General features: G+C 34.9%; 1 protein-coding gene across 3 annotated transcripts in view; it reads left to right on the top strand.

Annotated features, from left to right (window-relative positions):
* disc1 (DISC1 scaffold protein) overlaps positions 1 to 16627 on the top strand; it is an 89125-nt gene that overhangs the window by 47566 nt on the left and 24932 nt on the right. For 2 of the 3 annotated variants that reach the window (XM_056232685.1, XM_056232686.1), the window contains exons 10-11: positions 6145 to 6205; positions 11627 to 11861. In XM_056232685.1, coding sequence (XP_056088660.1) covers positions 6145 to 6205; positions 11627 to 11861 — 296 coding nt within the window. Of the gene's footprint in view, positions 1 to 6144; positions 6206 to 11626; positions 11862 to 15074; positions 15112 to 16627 lie in introns of all 3 variants that reach the window. The other variant, XR_008803730.1, reaches the window with a different exon arrangement.

Genomic DNA, 16627 nt, shown 5'->3' on the forward strand with positions numbered 1-16627 from the left:
TGTGTTTCTGTTTGTCAGCTTAATTAGCTCTTATTGCAGGAAAGGTGCAGTTATGCATGGTTTTGTCAGTTTTTATTGATAATGATAATGTTCAGAATAGCATACTAATATTATTTGTGTAGTATGCATACTGTGTACAGTGTGTAAATGTTGTTTGCATGGGATAATGTTTGCAAAATGTGCAATACGGCCTGATAATGTGACCTGAACCAGTTAAATAAATGTGAGCGCTGTATGTTCAAAGTCAAAACACAGTTTTGTGATGTTGCACTTTCCACAGGCTTATGGTTTCAGAATAGTTTGCAAACAACGAATAGTGTGCAATTATTTATGCTAAGCTGTTTATTATGATCTACTGTTGATCCAATATGACAGTGTTTATATTGCACATTTTAGAGTGCATATCTCTGAATGAGCATCAATGGCATTTCAAAATTAGAGTCCTGGCGTATTTCAGGCTTGTTTATAATTAAAATCCTGCATTATGTATAAAATCTTTTTTTCTTCATCTTCAATCTTTAATCTTTTGGTATTTTGGTTACACAATAAAATCTGGTATGTAGTTCAGCAAGAACTTGTATAGATTCTCTCTGGATCGTCCCATTACAGGAAGAGTGCCTGTTTAATAAAGTAAACGAAGCTAAGATACAACATTTATTTTGAGATCATTTGTTCTGTATGGACACATACGGTACAGGGTTGTTATCGTTAACTAAAACCAAAGCCATTAACTTAAGTTTTGTTACTTGAAATAAAATAAACGTTAACTGAAATAAAAGAAAATATGAAAAAAGCCTTAAAATTATTCTATTTCAGCTAGTTATCAGTAGTACAGTACAACACTTCTCATTTTCATTTAGTTTGACTTGAAGTACTAAAACGACTAAAGCTAAAATAAAAACTATGTAGACATAATTATAAAAAAGACAAATGACAAAAACACAAAAAAGAAATTACTAAAATTAAATAGGAAAACATAAAAATAAAAACATTCAAAATATGAATAAAAACTATAATAGTATCACAATTATACTAAAAGAAATTCTGATTAATAATTAAATATATTTTATGAATTTTCATTAAATTAATTGTACTTGTTTGTCACTGAATACTTTCAATGTACTCAGTTATTTTCTGAATCAAAATTAAGTGAGTTTATGCTTAAAGGGACACTGTGTAGGTTTTTAGGTATTTTATTATCTGAAATCAATATTTTTATTCATAAATATGTCCTCAATGGTGTACAAATACCTCTGCAAATTATCTGACTTATCCTCGTAAATGAAGAATTTATTATCTTTATGTACATGGGACGGGTAGGTTCACGGAGGCTTCCATGTCGTTCCGCCATCTTGAAAAACTATAATAGCAGAGAGGGTCAAAAAGTACCAACCAAACGCGTTTCCACAACGCGTTTTCGTTCAGACTCAGAGCCAGCGTCACGTGACTGAAAGCAGCAGAAACGGAGGAGGAGAGCAGTGAGAGGCGCATTCCCGGCAAGTTTAAACGGCTGTATTGCACTCCTATAATTGCTGATCGCTCTATTATTTGTAATGGCGGACCATACATATGCCGAGCCACAGGAGAAGACATCCTCGTCCCCAAAAAAGGCCAGACTTGAACGAAAAAGGAAACGTGACCAGAGATTGCAAAAAAAAAGAGTAAATGTCGGGATAGCGTTTTCAAGGTGGAAAGAGCTAATGCAGCAGAAAGATTTCAGAAGAGACGCTGAAGTTGCCTGCTTTCTCCTCGACAGCTAAGTCAATGTTACAGTCTTAATTATTTTTTTTTGTCATTGCTTGGTTGTGTACTTTATTATATAGACAGTATAACATTTATAGTCAAAAAAGTTAAACAGGCTCTTTGATGAATAGCAGCTATTGATTACTTTACTCAATAGCAGCTATTTAGAAGGTGCTAAAAACAAGGTTTGTAAGTTTACTCTTTATAACCTATAAATTCAGTAAGAATATAGAGATAGTGATTGTTTTTGCATGGTTTGCACACCTAAGGCTACTTCAAGTTTTTAATATTAGCTCAAGTTGTGAATTTGCTATGTGCATAAGATTGTACTGAGAATTACAATTAATTTATACTACTGCTAGACACATAAATTGTACAAACCTCGGTCGTTTCTCTTCGCTGCCTTTGGAAACTTTCAATTCTATTTTGATCGTCTCTTGTAGCTGCCGGGCATCTTTGTCGTCGTTGTGTTGACTCTCGCGCTCCTCGTCGTCCATCTCCTCGCCTAGATCCCACTGATGCACTGCCTCTCTGTCCTCTTCCTCTCCCTCTACCTCTCCCTCTTCCTCTCCCTACTGCTGAATCATCCGATGATGATATCTAACAATCACGTAATTTAGAAAATATAACGAATAAAGGCGGCATTACTACTAATTACAACAGTTCATGTTTTTCAGTGTGGTCTTATGAGTTGCTTTATTCAGCAACTCATACTGTAACATTCGTTTGTTCGTTGTGTCATGTTGCTGTTCACCCGGAGAAAAACTCGATGAAGTCTTTACTACAAGACATCCTGTCATAGCATTTTTGGTACATAACGGCAACCGTAGATGCAATACGCACTTGAAAAAGCGAGGCGCTGGAGAGCAAAATTCGTTTGAATGCAAAATACTATTTCACCACTAGATGGGGGTAATTCTTACTTAGTGTCCCTTTAAAACAAGAAAAAAAAAATCTTTTTCTGACCCCATTGGCAGATATTTGCTTAGGTTTTAAGCATAAACAGTTTTTACTAAACAAGACCTAATACCTGAAGTCATTTTGCTTCTCCAGTAAATGTATCTTGATTTAAGAATATTTAGATACTTGTATTGAAAAACAAGCAGAATTACTGAGGAAGAAGGACTTTTTTTTTCTTTTTTTTGCAGTGAATACAAAAGAGTAATATTAAAGCTGCTGAATGTGGAATGAAAAAATACAAATTAAAAATTAATTGTACTTGTGTAGGTCTTAAATTTGATAGTAAAATCTCTGCGGATACCCTGTTGATCAGAGTGCAAAGGTTTCCCCTCAGCTTTGGATGATCAGGATGCATGTGCACAAACTGCCAGGCCTCGACTTATTATTATATGTGCATTCTCACACCATTTCCCACTCTCCAATGTTTAACAGATTGCTGCATTATTTACCATCCAAGAAAAACTAAATACATGCAACACTTCTTCACTATGTGCCACTGTCACCATCTGCCCTTGATCTGCTGTTGAAGATCCTTACATTATGTTGCAAACAGCATCTCTCACTGTAAAGATGTTGACCGGCTCGTCTGTGGTAAAGCTAGGCTCTGTCACAAGGGCGACCAGTGGCTGCATTAGAGCACATTTCAGAGTTCATGTCTGTCATCAGATCAGGTTCAGACTGAATCAGGGTCTGTAAAACACAGATTTTCTCTCTGGCTGTGTCCTGTGAGATTGTGTGAGTTTTAGGTCTTGAGTTGGAATTGGATTAGGAAGAGAACGCAGTTTGAATGTGACACTGTCAGGCTCATGTTCACACAGGACAGACACAATGGCCAGTGTCCTATTCAGTGGACGTGCTCGACGCTTTAAAATCAGGACACAGGAATAGTACTCGATGAGACAATGCTTGACATTAACATGCAGATTTTTTTTTTTTAACAGTGATGATTAATGATTGTGTGATATTTCATCCAAAAAAGCTAAAGTAAATAAAAATGTGTATAAAGAAAGCCTAAAACCAATAAGAACTATTAAGATATTTAGCATTTTCATTCATTAAGCAAGCACATTTACTCCCAACTTTGATACAAAAAATCTAATTGTTCTATTATTTAAAAGTTTGTGTGTGTGTGTGTGTGTGTGTGTGTGTGTGTATAGCAGTGTTGGGAAAGTTCACTTTCTACATGAACTAGTTCAAAGTTCAGTTCACAAATTTTCAAATGAACTAGTTCAGTTCATAGTTCATACTTCAAAATTTTGAACTAAGTTCACAGTTCCAAAAATGAACTAATTCATAGTTATTTTTTTCCATATGTTGCTGCGAGCTATTTTTTGTAAATTATTGCCACAGCCCATATACAACCACAGACAGCAATTATTTTATTGGCAAAGTTTGCACAGAAATGTAAGATTTTTCCCATCCTCACCGACCTTGTCATAAAACTCGTTTAAATGATCATACGACGCTGCTTTGTCGAGTACATGCTGCTTCTTGTCTTGATGACGCATGCGGCGGTGCAACACTGGTGGCTGGTGTTGCCAGATTGGGTGTTTTTTCCCAATACATATTAAGGCCTGTTTACGGTGTGTTTTAGCCGGGTTTTCGCCTGGAAGGCTCTATAGTATGGAAGCTTGTTTCCGCCACTGAATAAAAAAAATAATAATAATAATTGCGACTTTTTATCTCACAATTGCGAGATATGAATTCAGAATTGCGAGATATAAAGTCGCAATTATGAGAAATAAAGTCGCAATTGCGAGATATAAAGTCGCAATTATGAGAAATAAAGTCGCAATTGCGAGAAAAAAAGACAGAATTGAGACTTTTTTTCTCACAATTGCGAGTTTACATCTCGAAATTCTGACATCTTTTCTCAGAATTGTGAGATATAAACTTGCAATTGCGAGTTATCAGGCCGATTCTAAGGAAAAAAAGTTATTCCCCTCAGAATAGTTTATATCTCACAATTCTGACTTTACAACACGCAATTTTGACTTTATAACAATCAATTCTGACTTTATAACACACAATTGCGACTTTATATCAATCAATTCTGACTTTATATCTCGCAATTCTGAATTTATAACACACAATTGCGACTGTATATCACGCAATTCTGACTTTATATCACGCAATTCTGAGATGTAAACTCGCAATTGTGAGAAAAAAACTTTTTTTTTATTTTTCACCTGTGGTGGAAACAAGCTTCCATACTATAGAAATCTGGCACCCTATTGAACGAAGTTAAACTGAGAGCGCGTGCGTTCACAGACACCAGAATGAACGAGTTCACAGTAACGTTCATCAGGCAGTAATACAGTACGTTCAGTTCACGTTCGCCCAAAATATGAACAAGTTCAGGCACAACACTGTGTATATATTTTTTTTTATTATAAATATTTTCTGTAATTAATCGTGATTAATAAAACCTAACATTAAAGTTTTTATATATTTTAATATTGTAATATTTTAACATTTAATCTCCAAATTAACATAGAAACAACATTAAGACAGTAGCCTATATTGTAAATATTTGTTTAATGCCATATTTTAATGAATGAAGGCCAGTATCACCGATACCAATAATGCTTCTGATGTCTCTATGAAATAATTTCCCCCCTGAATTTTTAGCCATTAGGATATATAGCGTACAGAAAGCAGGCTGTAACACGCTGTGTTAATTGCATTAAATATTTGTAATTGCGTTAAATATTTTTAACCCATTAAACTGAAAAAATGTATCTTGTGCGTTAATTTTGTGTGTGCGTGTATATGTGTATATGTATGTGTGTGTGTGTATATATATATATATATATATATATATTAGGGCTGTCAAATGATTAATCGTGATTAATCACATCCAAAATAAAAGTTTGTGTTTACATAATATATGTGGGTGCACTGTGTATAATTATTTTGTATATATATAAATACACACACATGCATGTATATTTAAGAAAAAAATATTATTTATATATAAAATATTTATATTTATATATAATATAAATTATATATATAAATCTATATACAGTATATACATGGAAATATTTCTTAAATATATACAAGCATGTGTGTGTATTTATATATATATATATAAAATAATTATACAAAGTGCACCCACGTATATTATGTAAACACAAACTTTTATTTTGGATGTGATTAATCACGATTAATCATTTGACAGCCCTAATATATATATATATATATATACATAGCATATGTTCTTCTGTCTTGTTTTTTTAAATGTTACAAACAAAATAAAAAATCCAATGTCCACACCATTCACAGTAATGAGAATTTGAAGGGAAAAGGTTTAGTTGTTATTGAATGTGACCTGAATAAGTTTCACACAGGAGAAAATGACCGTCTTGACCGGACATGAATATGTATGATTTGCCAGCATCTCTCCCTGATGTACATTGTTCTCTTTCCCCTCAACAGAGCGCAGTTTAAGAGAAAACACCCTGAAGTATATTGAGCTTCTGGAGGACAGACTTCACAGGTACTGGATATTTCTCATCTCGCCGTCTCACACACTCTCTCCTCGTCTCGTCCCTCGGGTGATTTTTCCTTATTATTTAAACAGTTCACACTGTCTGGCCTTATTTCAGTCCTGTCTCTCTGGATGTTTCAGCGTATAAAATCACTCAGGTCCACGCTGACTGCATCAGTCCGTTCCTGATGAGCTCATCTTCATGTGTCCAAAGTGACATTTCCAAATTAAGATGAAATGAAACGAAAAAATGGAGATGTGAGCTGCCACTTTGTGTATTTGTTTTGAGCACTCTTGGCTCATTTTGTGCTGTTTTAAATGTTTTTTTTTTTTAGAGCTCTAGAGCCACTTGCTGCTAAATATAAACAAGATCCGCCCACTTAGAATGAATTTCTGATTGACATGTGAAGCGACCAATCACAGTTGTTGTTGTTGTTTTTTTACATTCCATTCCGTGGTGGGTTTATCTGAAATATTAATAATATTGTTGTTGTTGTTGTTTTAGTTGAACCAAGATGTGCTTGACATATATAATGCCAAAAATATATAAAAATAATGCTAAATGTAAACAACAACTGAAACTATATAAATAGATTCTATTATATTTATAATATTATAGATATTTAATAGTTCTATTATATATAGGCATAATATTACACATATTTTCCACTTTTTTAGACATATAGGCTAAATATACTATATTGTTAGACTAATGCAGTTAAAGGATTAGTTAACTTCAGAATTAAAAATTCCTGATAATTTACTTTTCATCCATGTCTTTCTTTCTTCAGTTGAAAAGAAATGAAGGTTTTTGAGGATTTTTCTCAAATTATCAGGAAATTTTAATTCTGAAGTGAACTAATCCTTTAACTGCATTATTAATAATATAAGCACATTATAATTTAGTTTTATACGTTAACATTTTTTGGGTCGTCATTTGATTTCCAGTGTAAAATCTGCAACCTGAAGCAAAGCCGTTTGAGTGAAAATAGGAACACAATCCCGCCCTATTATTTTCTACCTTTTAGTATTAAGTCTGCATAAGTGGCGACCAGAAGCTTTACATTTCAAGCATAGTAATAAAAGGTTCGACTTTCCTTCGCTCTGACCTGCTCCAGCTGCAAAGCTTTTATTTAGCATCTCTCTCAACCTAAATGCCACACAAATTGGCATAATTGAATGAGTTATTAGTTGCTGTACTCAACCGTAGAAATGTAGCATTCATTACATTTCAATAAAACACTATGGGCGTCCATCTGGAGGGAAGCATGGCATATGGTTTACCGTTCGCTCCTTTGGAATAGCACATGCTCGGATGCCAGAAGCGCCGTCTCTTGCCAAGGTTATTACTGTACGAGTAGAAGAGGAGGGGCTGTGGCACGGGACTATCTCCAGAAACCCTCTCTTCTCCCTTTCCTTCAATTTTATTTTACCCAGAGTGATTGTTCTCCTTGTTACTCACCATGGAAACCCGACTCCAAAAAGCAGGCAGGCATTAGCCGCCAGTCATACTCAACCCGACGAGGGTTTCTTTTGTTCGCCCAGCTAAAATAAATGGACCAAACTCACTAGCTCTCTCTCTTTCCTGTGGCACAAATGGGAATATTAAAAGAATAGCTCGCCCAAAAAATGAAAATATTCCATTTGCTCACTCGCATGTCGTTCCAAACCTGTATGACTTTCTTTCTTCTGGTGGGACTGCTCGTTTTCATTCATTGAACGTATATGGGGTTTGACACTGCAAGCTTTCAGAAATAAAATAAAAAAACACCTAAAAGTACCTTTTTTTGGGGGGTCATTTTGGAGCCTCTGGTCACTATGTATGAAAAGAGCAATTCTTCTTATAAAACAACATTTTTCACTTAAAATTCAAATTGGATGAACCACATTCAAAGCCGTTTTAGTTTGCAGATAAACACACCTTTTATATTTGCAAGTTGCTTATGAACTATATTAATTTGTTGAAGAATTGTTCATTTTATGGCTGCATTTCAAAGCTTTGTGCTTCACTCGTGTCATAATGTTCACGTAAAACCAACATTCACATGCAAAAAAAAGAGTTTTGGTGTATCACTGCCGGTGCCAAGTTTACAAGCTTCTTTACCTGCTTGTTCCTTCCATAGCACACACACACACACGCACACGTGTCTCTTCCTAAGGTGTTAAAATTAAGTTATCTGTCTCTTTTTAGCACTGACTGTCCCTGCCACCCCCTCCCCTCCATCAGGGCATTCCTCTCTGTTTGTGTAGGTGTAGATGTTGAGGTAATTGACCAGATTACAGACCCTGCGGGAGGAACCTGTCAATCAGATTCCTGGTGCTGTTTGGTGTCAGAAAATGCAGAGAGATGATAGATGGTCTTTTTTGTGGTGCCAACATTTCCATTGCTCATAAATACAATAAAAACCATCTGGTGAGAACCATCAAGGTCCCTGCTTTACTAAAGCATTTGATAAAGTTTCACTAAAAATAGTATACCGTTTTTATTAAATTCACTATTGTATCCAGCAGGGATTGCTGTGAATTTAGGCATTCTAACATCAAATTCTGTTGGAATCCAACATTTTAACAGCAGCCCAACACGTCAAATTCTATTGACATTGAACATTTAGCAACATTCTAACATGTCAAATTCTATTGACCTTGAACATTTAGCAACATTCTAACATGTCAAATTCTATTGGAATCCAACATTTTAGAAACATTCTAATGTCAAATTCTATTGGGATCCAACATTTTAACAGCATTCTAACACATCAAATTCTAATGACGTTGAACATTTAGCAACATTCTAACGTCAACTTCAATTGGGATCCAACATTATTAATATTCTAACACATCAAATTCTAATGATATTCAACATTTAGCAACATTCTAACGTCAAATTCTACTAAAATTCAACATTTTAACAGCATTCTTACATCAATTTCTATTGAAATCCAACATTCTAGCAACATTCTAACTTCAAATTCTATTGGGATCCAACATTTTAACAGCATTCTAACACATCAAATTCTAATGACATTCAACATTTAGCAACCTTTTTAACGTCAACTTCAATTGGGATCCAACATTATCAATATTCTAACATCAATTTCTGTTGTAATCCAACATTTTAGCAATATTCTAACGTCAAATTCTACTAAAATTCAACATTTTAACAGCATTCAAACACACCAAATTATATTGACATTCAACATTTAGCAACATTCTATCATGTCAAATTCTATTGGAATCCAACATTTTAGCAACATTCTAACATCAAATTCTACTAGAATTCAACATTTTAACAGCATTCAAACACCAAATTATATTGACATTCAACATTTAGCAACATTCTGATGTCAAATTCTATTGTAACCCAACATTAACAACATTCTAACATCAATTTCTATTGAAATCCAACATTTTAGCAACATTCTAACTTCAAATTCTATTGGGATCCAACATTTTAACAGCATTCTAACACATCAAATTCTAATGACATTGAACATTTAGCAACATTCTAACTTCAACTTCAATTGGGATCCAACATTGTTAATATTCTAACACATCAAATTCTAATGATATTGAACAATTAGCAACATTCTAACTTCAAATTCTATTGGGATCCAACATTTTAACAGCATTCTAACACCTCAAATTCTAATGACATTCAACATTTAGCAACATTCTAACTTCAACTTCAATTGGGATCCAACATTATTGATATTCTAACACATCAAATTCTAATGACATTGAACATTTAGCAACATTCTAACGACAACTTCAATTGGGATCCAACATTATTAATATTCTAACATCAATTTCTGTTGTAATCCAACATTTGCAACATTCTAACATGTCAAATTCTACTGGATTCGGAGAGATCCTTTATGCACATTACTTTACTTTCTCTGCCCTTCACGATGCATGAAACCAAACACAAACATGTAAATGAATCTCTGTAGGTTTGTGTGGCAGCTGAATAAAGCCACCGGGAGGAGCAGAGGTTTGATGGGGTTTCTGGAGAGAGTACAGCGTTGTCTGTTGTCGCTTTATGAAGCTGTCTGTCTCTGGAGAAAGTGGGTGTGAAGACCGTAATTATCCTCCTCTCCGTATGAGTTTGCCCACAGAAGAGCCGAACTCCAGTTGCGTGGACTGTAGGAGACGGCAGCAAGCTTTAGTGTCTTTATATAGTGACATTGAAGCCAAAAGAGTCCCTCTAAAATAATGAGGGACCAAAGATATAGGGTAGTCTATGAAATGTTTTTTTTATTTTATTATTATCTGCCAGGTTGAAAAGTCTGAACAAGCAAAAACTATAACATGACATTTACATTTATTCATATAGCTATATACATTTATTCTTTTATCCAAAGCGACTTACAAATGAGAACAACAGAAGCAGTTAAACTAACAGTAGGACAACAATATGCAAGTGCTATGACCCCTCTCAGTTTAATCTAACGCAGTCCAGTTTTTTTTTAAACTTTAAATTAGACATTAAATTAGATTAGATACCTTCTATCTCTGAACAGTTCTCTTAAATGTTCTCAAATGGGATTATTCACACCAGGTTTTTTCTCGTTGGATAGTTCCGAAAGTTTTTTATACTCTACCGTTATTTTGATTTTTTTTATGTTTTTGAAAGAAGTGTTCATTAAGGCTGCTTTTATTTGTTTAAAAAAACATGAATATTTGGAAATATTATTACAATTTAAAATAACAGTTTTCTGTGTGAATATATAGTAAAGTGTAATTTATTCCTGTGATCAAAGCTGAATTTTCAGCATCATTACTCCAGTCTTCAGTGTCACATGATCCTTCAGAAATCACTCTAATATGATGATTTGACGCTCTAGGAACATTTATGATTATTATCAATGTTGAAAACAGTTCATATTTTTGTGGAAACAGTGATGCATTTTATTTTTCAGGATTATTTGATGAATAGAAAGTTCGAAAGAACAGCATTTATTTGAAATAGAAATATTTGTAACATTACATAAATGTCTTTACTGTCACTTTTGATCAGTTCAATGTATCCTTGCTAAAAAAAAAAAAAAAATCTTTTAAAAAACAAACAAACTTTAGTGGACATCTAATATTAAAAGTGGAGCATCTTCTCTGCCTTGCTTATAAAAAAAACGTATAGTTAAAAGACGCTGCAAAGTCACTGGCAAAGAAGAAATGTCTAATTTCATGAATATACATGCTTATTTTTCATAAAAATTCACCAACTAATGGAAAGACTCCAATAGTTTGATGCATCAGCTTTGACAGGAGCTCAGATAAATTAAGTTCCTCTGTTTTAGAGATTTGTCCTTAGTTACACTCACCCCCAAAAAGTATTAGTGCACTTAATTCAGATTTAAACGTGTGTGAATGTCGTTGCATATAAAGGTAAAGCATCAAAGCAAGTGTAATTAATTGTATTTCTCGCTGTAGCTGTGGATGTCCAGCGCTGGAACACATTTGGGAGGCAGATTTGGAGGCTTGTCATCTTCTCCTGAAAGGCCTGGATGAGCCCAGCGTCTCAGAAGCGGAGGATCTGCCCTCGACGCCTGGATCGGGTCCAGATGTTCTGTTGATCACTGAAGAGGAGGCGGACTGTGCCATGCTGACGGCTCTAGGGGGGCGCTGGTGTCCTGAGGCTGATCTACAGCACTCAGAGTTCACTAAGGTAACCCCCCCCCACCCCCCCCCCCCCCCCCCCCCCCCCACACACACCAGGGGTAGCCAGAATTTTATTCTTGGGGGGTCCCGTCTTTAAATGAGGGGGCAACATATACAAACATACATATATATATATATATATATATATATATATATATATATTTATATACGAATTTTATATATACAGGCCTATTCTGGTGGGTGCGGTGATGCGGTGGCGACTCATGTTACATGTAAGGGTGGCGCGCTGCCAATAAAGCACCTAAAAGCTGTCACAATCAGCAAAAGTAATGATTATGAATATGTAAAATATAGCAAGGAGATATTTTAATTGTTTATTAATAAACAAGTGTTTTTTTTTTGTCGGCTAAGATGAAGTTGACGATGCTGACTCGCGATGTTCAGTAGTGACCGCGCCAGAGAAAAATGCACATTTCATAAGGATTACATAAGCAGAGAGCAGTCTGTAGTCTGTTTTCTTTCGTTTTGAATTGTTCTGTTTTAAAAGTAGACATGAGGCAAGTAGGCTACCTTATAGTACGCTGAGTTTCGGTTCATTAATGAGACGAGCTCCAGTTCACGCGCCGGCGCCTCCGTTTCCTATCTATCGTCTGCTATATTTACTTCTTATTTATTAAACCCGGGCAATTGGTTGATGAAACATTGATTAAAATTAAGATACAATTAAAACAAAACGAAATTCAGGCTAAAGAAAGGTTTTGTGTTTTCTGTTTGATGTCTCTGTGAAAGTTTTAAAGCATCTTTTAGTGCCGCTTTCAGAGCGCTCACGTCCGTAACGGAGAACACGTCCGTAATATTGTTTTTTCCTCATAAATGCAAATAAAATAAAATGAATATTTTATGTAGCCTACCGTGGAGACTGAGAGCCAACCCTTCTTCATCCGGTGGGTAGTATTACTTTGGTTTGCGCAGTGTAATTCACATAATCACTAAAAAATATTTTGCCTCAAGTTTTTTTTTTTTTTTTTTAAGCAATCAGAAATCTGAGGAAAAATAAACCTGTGAAAAAAAATTCACAGGTTTATTTTAACGTGCAAACAGCAGAACAGATCAACAACAGAACCCAGATTCACATCAAATTTCCACGCACTTGACAGTGACAACAGTGAAAAACAGAGGGGGCCTAGGCCCACCCAGGCCCCCTCGTGGCTACGCCACTGCCCCCCCCCCCCACACACACACACACACACACACACCATTGTGCATTTATAACAATCAAACATGAAACATCAAAAAAGAGGTACTATAATGCCCTTTTCACAAGATGTAAAATACATCTCTGATGTCCCCAGAGTGTGTATGTGAAGTTTTAGCTCAAAATACCCCACAGATAGTTTTTATAGCATGTTACAATTGTCCCTTTTTGACGCTTTTTGAAAATTGACGCAGTTTTTGTGTGTGTCCCTTTACATACAAATGAGCTGCTGTTCCCGGCACAGGGGGCGGAGCTTCAAGAGCGCGTGTGTTTGCAACTCCGATTTCCTCACACACACATGCACTGAAAATTTCAGAAACTGTTCAGCCTTTTACGTTCAAATTGTAGTCGGACAATGATGGACAGACTCTAGAAGTGACAACATGTAGAAGCAACTGGACATTTCTGAATGGATAGTTGATGAATTTATGTAGCTTATGTGTAGTTATCTTCTAGTCATTGATTAGCATATTCTGGCATGATAATCTATAAATCGCGTTGCCGGGGGCGGGGTTTATGTAAATTTTAGGGTTAGTGATGTCACTAACCCGTGAAGAAACTCGTGTAGTTCCTACCAGCCGTTTGTTGTAGTCCTTAAAAAACTATTTCTATAAAAGCAAATATTTTCCTTTGCTTTGAACTTTGAGCGTTGTAACTTTGCAGATGTTGTTTATGCTGAAACAGCAACATTACACACTAACTAAATTTAAAAAGTGAAATCATAATCAACCACCCCTTTAACACACATTCATGATCTAAAAATGTTTGTCTTTGTAAACTTTCATCAAAATGTTTAACTTACCAACTTACATATGAAATAATAGTCCAAGAAATCTTTTTTTTTTTTTAATGGAACCGTTTGTTGAACCTTTAGACAAAATCTATATCAATAGTATGATATAATATGGATGAAAAAATGGCTCAATTTTATTCCGATGCCCAAACTGAGCAAAAATATGCAATTTGGTGCAGATGCTGATATTTATTTTGACCACAAGGTAAGATGAAATTCTATTGCCTGTAATGTAAATCATTGAGGTCTTTATAACAGCATAGCATATAATTACGTAAAATGATAGAAATATCAGTCATCACTATACCTGACAATAATATGTCTTAGTAAGATGATATTTAAATGTATGCTTTTATGATCAAAGATCTGTAGATTTAAAACATAATGCAATGCAATATAACGATGATTGAGAGATGAACAAATAAAACTTCCTGAAAAGGCTGATGATCATATTAAATACTTACATTTTTCAAAAAAATATGTATGGATAAGTTATTCAGTCCAGTTAGTGTTCGTCTTGAAATATTACTAACAATATCATATAGTGATTCCTACGTTTACTTGATAAAAATCAGTAAAGATTTCACACGTGAAGAACGAGCTGAAGGCGCGCGTTTGTACAAATATACTAAAAATTATACTTTTACTTGCAAAAGAAGTGTAAACTATCAATCAAACGACAGAAGGCATGTAGTAATTTGTTTGATCATATTGATAATTTAGAGGCCTTAGTAATATTCGTATCAAATATGATACAGTAGGCTTTATAGGGTTAATGTTAACAGCAGTGATGGTATTGATAATAATGGCATGGTACTGTGATTAAAAACCATGATACTTTTTTTGTTAGTGTGATAATGAACATAATTTGTATAGTTTGGACAATTTTATATATGCACGTCATCTTGGACTGATTTTAACCAGAAGAGTACAGCACCATCTCACACTGGAAAATGACTTGTTCTTTATGAAAGACAAAATGAGAAACGTCTACCAATAGAAACCGTGTTCCTTCGACTCCTTTCATTTCCATAAAAACCATCCATTTTCTGAACGACTCTAATTTCCACTCTTTTCTTCTTCGTTCTCTGCCCTTCTTGTTCATAACTTTCTCTAACTGGTTGTAATATCTTTCGGCTCAGCAGGGCTCTATTGTCTCTAAGTGCATGTCTGTGTCTTCTCTTTCTGTTTTTGTCTTTTGTGTGTTGAAGATCCGCCACTCCTCCTAACACTCCTCCAGGACTGAAGGTGAGGAGACACACTGTTTTCCTCCTCGATCCACTTTCATCCTCAATAAAGCCTGAGCAGCATATTATTTATTTTATTTTAGTATCATTTACTTAAAAATCCTATAAATATTAATATAAATACAGTATATTATTATTATTATGTATTGGACTATTATCTATTGGACACTCTTGCAAACAATAATTGCAATTGATAATAATATAATTAAACATAATGTAATGTAATACAATAATAATAATTCTTCTTCTTCTTCCTCCTCTTCCTCTTCCTCTTCTTCTTCCGCTCTGGCAGCCCAGTAGTAAATTATATTAAATATGAATTATTTTTATCTACTATAATTTACAAATGTCATTATTATTGTATTTGTGCTATTGGACACACTTTTATATTTATATAAGTCTGTATACTTGTATGCTTTTTTTTAGTGATATGTTTATATATATTAGGGATGCTCATTTCGGTTAATTTTCCCCACCGACAACCGCCGCTCGAGTATTAACCCTTAACTGATAAGATTATAATACACTATTGAATAAAATAAAAATAAAATTGACGAGTGTCTGTGACCCGTTAAAAATACGAAGAAAAAAAATTCACAGGTTTATTTTAACGTGCAAACAGCAGAACAGATCAACAACAGAACCCAGATTCACATCAAATTTCCACGCACTTGACAGTGACAACAGTGAAAAACAGAATAAAATAATATAAATAAAAAACATAAAATAGGCCTACACTAAATATTTTTTTTTACTTAAATAATGAACAAATTAAGACAAAAATAAATCACTGAATCCGTTTGAAACTTTGAAAAACCGGCAATTTCTTTCCCTCCAGGCTAAGTTTTTTCGGCAAATAAAAATTGCAGGCCTACCTCAAGCCACACATTGTCTAGTTTTTATTTTAAAAAAGTAACATGTCTACATGATGTGGGGTTAGTCTGTTGAGTTCGACCCGCGGGGGAAACACATGATCCGATGGCACAGATGTCCCGGGAACACAGAGATAACGTCTCACTCGAGTGGCCAGCTTTGTGAAGCGACTCTCATTTGCTTGTGGATGTTTGCTTCGCAAGTGATGTTTGTACTTGTAACAACTGCTGTATTTAAATGCCGCGTAGCATATTTTGCAAGTAACTTCGTCGCCCTTTCGAAATGGTCCCACACAGCACTTCCTTTCGCTCGCTCGCTTCATTTTGCTTGTTCGGTGAAATATGTCTGTAGGCACGTGTGGTTGCGCTAGACTTGTAGTCAAGACCGCCTAAACCGAGACCAAGACACTACCAAGACCAGAGGGTATCGAGACCAAGACAAGACCAAGACCAAGACAGACCAAGTCGAGACCAATACCGAGACCGGAGGGGGGAAAAAAAACAGACTAGTGTTGTTGAAGCTAAGCAATAACTTGTAAGATTTTGTTTTGCATTGCCTGCCTATCTCTGCCGATTTCGAAGTCTCCAAATGAATCCATTCTGCAACTTTTAAATACATAATTATATTTTTAAAAACGAAATTAT

The sequence above is a fragment of the Rhinichthys klamathensis genome, unplaced genomic scaffold (genome assembly GCF_029890125.1).
Source record: "Rhinichthys klamathensis goyatoka isolate OS25496 unplaced genomic scaffold, OSU_Roscu_1.1 h1tg000352l_1, whole genome shotgun sequence".
Lineage (NCBI taxonomy): Eukaryota > Metazoa > Chordata > Actinopteri > Cypriniformes > Leuciscidae > Rhinichthys > Rhinichthys klamathensis.